The sequence below is a fragment of the Phoca vitulina genome, unplaced genomic scaffold, assembly GCF_004348235.1.
Source record: "Phoca vitulina isolate PV1807 unplaced genomic scaffold, GSC_HSeal_1.0 scaffold36, whole genome shotgun sequence".
NCBI classification, from domain to species: Eukaryota; Metazoa; Chordata; class Mammalia; order Carnivora; family Phocidae; genus Phoca; species Phoca vitulina.
In genome coordinates, this window is record NW_022589739.1 from 362,814 (window position 1) to 371,400 (window position 8,587).

Consider the following 8,587-nt stretch of genomic DNA (forward strand, 5'->3'; position numbering starts at 1 on the left):
ATTTCCCATCCCCTCCAAACCCTCTGTGACCTGCTCTAACCCCACATCTCTCTCATGGGCTCCTACCAGTCCCCAGCAATGTCCGTCAGTCCCTCAGTGACAGTGTGGCCCCGGGGGGCAGAGTGTCAGCCCTCCCTAGGCTTGGCTTTGGGGAAGATGAGACCTCGACGCCTCTCATGCTGGTTGAGTGAGGTGGGGAGGCAGGAAATGATGAAGGCTGCGGTGCAGGATGCATGTGGATGGTCAGAGAGGCTGATGTGTAGGGAGGACGGGTGGGCGCAGGCACTTCTTTAAGAGTGTTCCCAGCAGGTCTGGGCAGAGGCCACTGAATTCTCCTTCTGGAAGCAGCTTGGAGATGTGTGGCTATCCCAAGGGCTGCAATGCCTTTGATAGGAGCCTTGTGGGTTCTCCTGGTGAATACCCCCAGGAGGCAGCGGGTAAGCCTGGTTGGCAGTGTGTAGTGGTGGATCCAGGTTTTGTGAGGCCTGGTGTTTAGATATTTTGGGGGTTACACTTTTAAAAAAAGAATAGAAAGTTGGGCACAAAAGTGAATATGCATTTAGACTTAGAAATCAGGAACACATGTAAATTTTAGAAAGCTGACAAATACTACAAACCTTTAAAAATCCAGAAAAAAATTGCTTAGTATTTTTATTAACTGCCTGACACACCAACATAAGACTTTTGAATAAGTTATATTTACTTATACTTTACTTTTGTTGGAAGCCAACAAAAACAGTTGCAACTTTTTCTTTTGCAATTACAGAAAGATGTTCAGTTAACAACACGTTTGTTTCATTAAAACTGCATCAAAGATGACTGAAAATGAAAATATCACCGTCCTCCCATATAACTATCTTTTCTGTGCACCAACACACAAGAACCTGCTTTAAATTTCCGTGCCAATTTACAGCTGCTAAATTGTACCAGACAAGGTTTGTGACTACTTAAAATACTGTCAAGACAGGGCTACTTAAAGATACATTCATGAAATGCAGGGGACCCAGAATAGCCACAACGATCTTAAAGAAGAACAAAGTTAGAGGACTCACACTCCCTCATTTCAAAACTTACTACAAAGCTACAGTAATCAACACTGTGTGGTACTGGCATGAGGATAGGCATGTAGATCAATGGAATAGAACTGAGAGCCCAGAAATAAACCCATACATTTATAGTCAATTAATTTGTGACAAGGGTGCCAAGAAAATTCAATGGGGAAAAGAATAGCCCTTTCAACAAAAGGTGCTGGGACAAGTGGGTATCTACATGCAAAAGAATGAAGTTGGATCCCTTCTTTACACCATATAGAAAAATCAACTAAAAACAGATGAAATATCTAAACGTAGGAGCTAAAACTATAATACTCTTTTACTTGGCTTAGGTTATGGTTTTGTAGACATAATGCCCACGACGCAAGCAACAACAACAACAAAATATAGATAAACTGAACTCCATCAAAACGAAACAAAATTGTGCTTCCATGGACACTGTCAGGAATGTGAAAAGACAACCTGCAGAGTGAGAGAAAATATCTGCAAATCACATATTTGATAAGAGTCTAGTATCTAGATTATAGAGAGAACACTCAAAACTCAACAATAAAAAGACAAGTAATCTAATTTTAAGATGGGCAGAGGATTTGAATAGACATTTCCCCAAAGAAGAAATACAAATGGCCAATAAGCACATGAAAAGATTCTCAACATCATTAGTCATTAGGGAAATGCAAATCAAAACCACAATGAGATACCACTTTACACCCACTAGGGTGGCTAGAATAAAAAGACAAACAGAAATAGTGTTGTTGATGATGTAGAGAAATTGGAACCCTGATACACTGCTGATGGGAATGTAAAATGGTGCAGCTGCTTTGGGGAAGACTTTGGCAGGTCCTCAAAAATTTAAACATAGAGTTATGATATACCCAGCAATTTCATTTTTAGGTATATACATACCCAAGAGAATTAAAAGCATATGTTTACACAAAAATGTGTACTTGAATGTTCATAACAGTATTATTCAGAATAGCTAAAAATGGAAACAACCCAAATATCTATCAACTGATAAATGGATAAACAAAATACGATGTATCCATATAATGCAATATTATTTAGCTATACAAAGGAATGAAGTCCTGTTGCAGGCTACAACATGGATGAATTTTGAAAATGTTATGCCAAGGGAAAAGAGTCATACACAAAAGGCCACACAGTGTGTGATTCCACTCATGAAGTGTCCAGAATAGGCACATCCATAGAAACAGAAAATAATTCGTGGTTGCCAGGGGATTGAGGGAGGAGGAAGAGCGGGGAGTGACTGCAAATGGGTTAAGAGTTTCTTTTGGGAGTAAGGAAAATGTTCTGGATTAGACAGTACTGGTGATATTGCACAACGTAGTGAATATAGTACAAACCACTGATTTCGACACTTTAAGAGGCTGAATTTTATGGTATGTGAATTGCATCTCAATAAAAGCTTTGGGAAAGTAAAGAAGGCTCTGTAAACCAGATTAGAAATAATTTGCTTATGCTGAGAAAAATCTCAGTTTGTCATGTCGCCTTCAAGGTACATCAGCCCCCGGTGGTATGCTCTGGGCTCATGTGTGCTGTTGTATGAGCACGTGTGTAGACATGGACCCAATGTTTCCGCAGATCCAGCCCAGGTGAAAATGGCCCCAAGAACAAGGGTCATTTCATCTACGTTGCAAATGGAGGCCTCGACTAGACGCTCCTCCCACCCCCAAATCCAGGGGACTGAGGTGAGAGATGGGCCAGGAGGGGACCTCAAACCCCATCATCCATGGAATGATCCAATCTCCAGCTGTTCCCCTCCCTCCTGACTTTCTCTCAGTCCCCTCTCCTTCCTTCCCATGCAGAGGTATAAGGCAAGGCAGCCGAGAGTGCAATCCCTGGAGTCTGTCTGCCTGGGTTCAAATCCTGGATCATGACCTAAGCTAGTCCAATGAGGGTTCTTCTCTGGAAATTTTCAAACTGGAGTTTAATGGTGAGATCCAAGGTAATTCCTGAGTTGCTGGAGAAAATCAATATGGACTCGGAGAGAGTAAAGTAAACTAAGTAGAGGCAAGCCAGGGAATGGTGGAAGAGTAAGAGGGGCTCCAGGCTCCAGTCCCAGCTGTCAAAGCTCATGGATACTATGGTCCCTGTAGTGCTGCTTCCATATATGAACTGTCCCTTGTCCTTCCAACACACCCCTTGGGGGGTGACGCTAGTCTGAACTGGGTTTCTGTCACTTGTAACTGGAAGTATCCTGGACTAAATCCCTCCCCATACCTGCTTCTTCTTCTCCTGATGTCTCCATCTCTGTAATGGCATTACCGTCCACTCTGAACCAAACCAGAGCCTGAGTCAGCCTTGGCTCCCCCTTTCCCCTCACGTCAATAGGGCCTCCATACACAAGGCTCTGTGAACAGTTATGCATGTTGTTCACTGAACAAATTTACCTGCCTAAGAAGGTCAGTGGGGGCTGAAGTCCAGCCTGCTCTCTGATTGCCTAGCTATGAACCCTGGTGCAGAGCAGCGTCCTCAGGAAAGAAGGGACATTTTTTCCAATTGCACACTAGCTCCTGGGCCTTCTTCATACGTGTAATTGGTTTCCTCAGTGCAGAAACCCTGCATCCTCCTTTCTGCACCTTCTTATACCCCATTATCATATCTCATTGCACGCTTTACCTTTCCTTATAGTATTTCTCACCATTTATTCACTTATTTCTTTGTCTAATGGCTATTTCCCCAGTTGATTTTTTTTTAAAGATTCTATTTATTTATTTGACAGAGAGAGACAACACAAGCAGGGGGAGTGGGAGAGGGAGAAGCAGACTTCCCACCAAGCAGGGAGCCCGATGCGGGGCTCGATCCCAGGACCGTGGGATCATGACCTGAGCCGAAGGCAGACGCTCAACGACTGAGCCACCCAGGCGCCCCTCCCTGGTGGATTTTAAGCTGTGTGAGGGTAAGGACTGTGCCCTCGAAGTTCTCCACTGTACTGTCAACACCTACATTTTATCTGGCACAACTCTCTATTCCTATGCTTTCTCTCAAATCCCAGTCGCAGCCCCAGTTCAGGCCATGTCATGTCTCCTCTGAGCAGCCCTCATGGCCTCCTGACAAATCTTCCTGTCTCAAGTCTTGTTCCCTCCTATCCATTTTGCCAGCCCAGACTGGCTTTTCTAAATACAGATTTATTTGTACCCTTCCACTGGTTAGATTCCTCTATAGCTCCCTATTGCCCTCAGGATAAAGTCCAAATGAGGTCCATTAAGGATCTGCCTCTGCCTTTTCCCCATCTCACCTTTGGCCTCTCCCTGTGAGCACTTTTGGTTCCATGAAGGCACAGTTTCCTTTCTGTCACTTTGGGGTCTTTGCACTTCTGTTTCCTCAGCTTGGAGTATCCTTCTTTGGCTCCCCTTCCATGACCAACCCCTTCAAGCTTCTTACTAGAGGTTAACTGCTTGTCTCTACCTTCTGTTCCTACTGTGTTCCTCTACCACATACACCCCCATTGTAACACTTAATTCATTGTGATGTAACCAGCTGCTAAGAGATCCAATCTCCCCAAATGTCTTGGTGTTTTCCACAGTCAGGAACTGTCCACTGGTCTCTGTTTTCACCCAGCATAGGACCTGGCAACTATTGAAGGAATGAATTCATAAATGAGCCCCCAAAGGGTCTCAAAGGAGTGTAAAGAACCCCAAGGTGCTTCTGGGGAAGCCAGAGGAAAAGTTGAGGATTATTAGTAACAGAGTAGCTCTAGGCAGCTCTTCAGGGACCCTGTATTGGGGACAGCAGAGGCTTTCCTCAGAGCAGAGAGCACAGGTCCTTCTTGCTGGCAACACATCTTGCCTGCAGTCCTCAGGGTCATCCCACTTGGCAAGCAGAGCCTTTGAAAGTGGGCCTGTAAGGTTTTCAGGAATAAAGTGTCTGTAAGGGTGAGATGTAGGAGACATTGAGGTCCTGATGACAAATGTATGTATGTTTGGGGGCGGGCTTGGGGTGGCATGGGAATGGGAAAGAACTTTTACCAGACTATCCTTCCAGGGGTGCCCTCCCAGCTGTGTGTGTGCGTGCACATGTGCATGGGTCTGTGAGCATTGTGTGTTGTCTTTTCTTATTTCTCAAGACACAGTTCAAATGGCACCTCTTCCAGGAAGTCCTCTCCAGCACCCTGGCTAAATCAGTGTCCCCTCCTCTGCTCTCAGAGCATTTTTAACCAAACCTGAGATGATGCAGGTTTGCACTGCCCTGACAGGGCCAGGATGCTCTAAGTGCTGGGTGCCAGGCTGAGTAGAGACGTCTGTGCTTGTCTGGCCTTCTGTGCGGTCCCCCTAAGATTACTCCTATCACTGAGAGCCTGTAAGTGTCATACAGCTTACATCGCCCCTTCACACTCAGTTTTTCCTTATAATGCTATGAACACCTTATCACATTCTCTGTACCCATGAGGCTTCCGAGTGGCACCTAGAGCTACGAATTCCCAGTGTTCCTTCTGGACACCACGCCTGTAGTCCATCTGCCTGGGTTCACTCAGTGTGTATCGAGGGGCGTGATTCTCAAACTTGCACGCACTTTAGAATCTCTTAGGGGAGCTTTTGAAAAATACCAAAACCTGGCCCTGGATATCAGGGGCAGATATATTAAATCAGAATCTCTGGCGAGTGGGGCAGGCATGGATTTTTTTTTTTACTACTCAAATCATTCTAAAATGCATCCTGACACAAGAACCACTGACCTGCTGCGTGTAGTGATGGGTCAGAGGAACCTCCCCCACGGATAAGGAGCCAAACGCACCCCTCCCTTCCTAGCCCGTCCCAGGCTCCTTTCTTGCAATCCGTCTTCCGCCTACAGGGGTCGCTGCGGTTCAGCTGGCCCAAGTTTTCGGGGTTTCCTCCCTTCCTAGCCCCATCCCCAGGGAAAGTCGGAGCCACCGCGGTATAAATTAGCGTCTTTATTTCGAACACCTGAGCGAGCGCCTGCGGCTCACCCACCTGCCGTATAAACGTACAAAGTCCCTGTCGCACCGCACACCATGCCTCAGAGATAAATACAGCCCTAGGGGCACCTGCTCTGGCAAAGCAACTCTTATTTACAGGAATAGATTACAAAAGTATTACAAAAAGTGGTCCTGAACTGGGGGAGGGGGTGAAGTGGTTACTGTTACACTTGTTACACGCGGAACGCGAGCGCGCCCCGCGGGCGCTAGGGAAGAGCAAAGCCGCCCAGGGCTCTGGGAGGGAGGCCACGCCCCCTTCAGCCGCACTGGCGTCCGGAGGCGGGGCTTAGATCCGCGCGGGTCCCACCCCGCCCAGGGAATCGGGGTAAGGAAGAGGAAGGGTCTGGCCCCTCAAGGAGGAACACCTAAAGACCATCGCCGCGAGTCTCAGGGAAGGGTGTTGCGTGGAAAAGAAGGACTGTGTCCTTACTGTGGAGCGCGGGAGTGGAAACACACGTCCGTTCTCCCGCCTCTCCCAACTCGGGAGGGGTCGCTTTTAAAGCGCGGTTGGGAGTGGGGGTTGGCATTTAAGCTCGATCTTTTGCGCGCGAGGGACTCTAGGGGCACCATCCCTCGGGCGCGCAGGCAGCGGAGCCCTCCCATGCGGCCGCCCACCCCCTCAGAGCACCTGGTAGATCGGGTTGGGGTTTGCGCCCGCTGAGCACTGCAGGGCGGCGTCCGGGGAAGGGGTGGGGGCGCCGCGCTCGACCTCGCTCTGGGCGGCCTCTTCTTGTGGACCGGGAGACGACTCCGGCGGCGCATCCGCCAGCAGAAGCGCGGGCGCGGCGGGGCTCTCGGTGGAGATGCGCTCCACGATGCTGGACAGGCAGTCGAGGCTCGATACCGCAGCACTCTTCCCCGGCCTGGCTTCTGCGCGGGGAGGGGTAGGTTAGTATGCAGTTGAGCAGCGAACAAATCTCCCACCTACGGGCTCAGTGCTTTGGGGCAGACAGGAAACTGAAGGCCTGCCCGAGTCCGAGAGGACCCAGGGAGAGTCCGGAGCGAAAAGGGAGGAAGCCGCACGCTTAGTATTTCATTCCCTGTACTGTCTCCCAGGATTGGGGGCGGGGAGGGGGGGGTCCTAGATAGAGGGAGGCCAGGGCAGCTCAAAGGGGGTAACGTGCGAAGGAGGCGCAAATACGCACCGCTCGGCGCCTCGCTGTAGTAGGTGCCATCGTAGCAGTTCCGCCGCCGGGCACCGCTCGGGGGGCCGCTGTAGTCCATCTGCAAACGGCAAGGGCGCCCGAGTCAGGCTCGGGGACCGCGTGGGGCCAGAGCATCACTCCCGGTAGCCACCCCGCCCCAACTCCCCAGTCTCAGCCACGAGTTCTGGGCCCTGGTTGGGGGATCGGGGCGGACAGGAGCTGACTGCAGCCTCCTCCCGGGCCAACTAGAGAGTGGACAGTCGCCTAGGTGCATAAATCTGCATTTTGTAAATAGGGATAAGTGGAGAAAAGCAGATCTTCATGTCGCTGCAGCAGAGCTCTAACAGCGCCCCCAGTAGGGTGGCTCGCATTTGTCCCGTGCGCCCCCAAGGCACCAGGCCACCCCAGTGACAGCTGCTCAGGACCCCGGGGTCCACTCGCGGCAAGGTTCCCAGCCCAAACCTCCATCTGGCGGGCCCGCTCCCCGCGCTCGGAAACACGTCCCAGATATACCAAGAGCTGCCCTCACTTCCCTAGCTGGGGGTCCTGGCCTTACCATGCCGTCCGAGCAGTTGGAGCGCGGGCTGGACGCGTCTGAGTCGCCACTGTAGTGTTCGCCGCCACGGCCTGGGGGCAGCGGGCCAGGCGCGTAGAAGGCAGCGGCGGCACCAGGGGGCGCGGCGTCCTGGTCGCGCAGCAGCGCCTGCAGGCCTTCGATGTAGCGAATGGCATTGCGCAGGATCTCCACCTTGGGCAGCCGCTGGTTCGGGTTGCTGGACGTGCAGCGCTTGAGCGTCTCGAAAGCCTCGTTGACTTTGCTCAGGCGGCGCCGCTCGCGCATGGTGGCGGCCTTGCGGCGGTCGGCATTAGTGGTCTTGCGCTTGCACGCTTTGCAGGCCCACAGCAGACAGCGGCCAGCCTGGTGGTGCCCGCTGGGAGCGCGCACATGCTCGTCCTCGCGCGCGCCTGGCGCCGGGTGCACGGCCGCAGGGAAGTGCGAGTGTTCCTCGGGCTTCAGGAGCGCGCCCACGTGCACGAGGCGCGGGTCCAGGTCCTCGAAGAATCGCAGGTCGGAGGAGTCGAAACACGGGTCATCATAGAAATCATCTGCGGAGGCAAAGTTGCAGAGGGAGCCGTCGGGGCCAGTCAAGTCTACGTCTCGGAGTGGCGGCGACAGCAGCTCCATGTCCCTGCAGGGGGTGGCGCAGTCCTAGCTTCGGTAGGGGTTGCCCGAAACTTTCTGCCTCTCTGCAGTCTTGGCCGTGCGGTAGTAAAGTACCGGGGGTCTGAATGTACACCCCACTTCCCCCCCCCGCTGCCCGGTCCTCTCCGGCTTGATGGGAAAGCGGCGGCAGCGCCCCGGGGCTTCCCCACCCCTATCGTCACGCGAGGCGCCCGGGGCTATTTATCCGGTAGTAGCTTAAGGGCCCCAG

At 51.3% G+C, this 8,587-nt stretch overlaps 1 protein-coding gene across 1 annotated transcript; it reads right to left on the reverse strand.

Annotated features, from left to right (window-relative positions):
• Positions 1 to 6,628: 6,628 nt before the first annotated feature.
• Positions 6,629 to 8,340, reverse strand: MYOD1 (myogenic differentiation 1). The gene is made up of 3 exons (XM_032426896.1): positions 7,711 to 8,340; positions 7,155 to 7,233; positions 6,629 to 6,879 (listed from the first exon to the last, which is right to left on the reverse strand). Exons 1-3 carry the CDS (start codon positions 8,338 to 8,340, stop codon positions 6,629 to 6,631), a joined length of 960 nt encoding a protein of 319 aa, XP_032282787.1.
• Between the last annotated feature and the right edge of the window lie 247 nt (positions 8,341 to 8,587).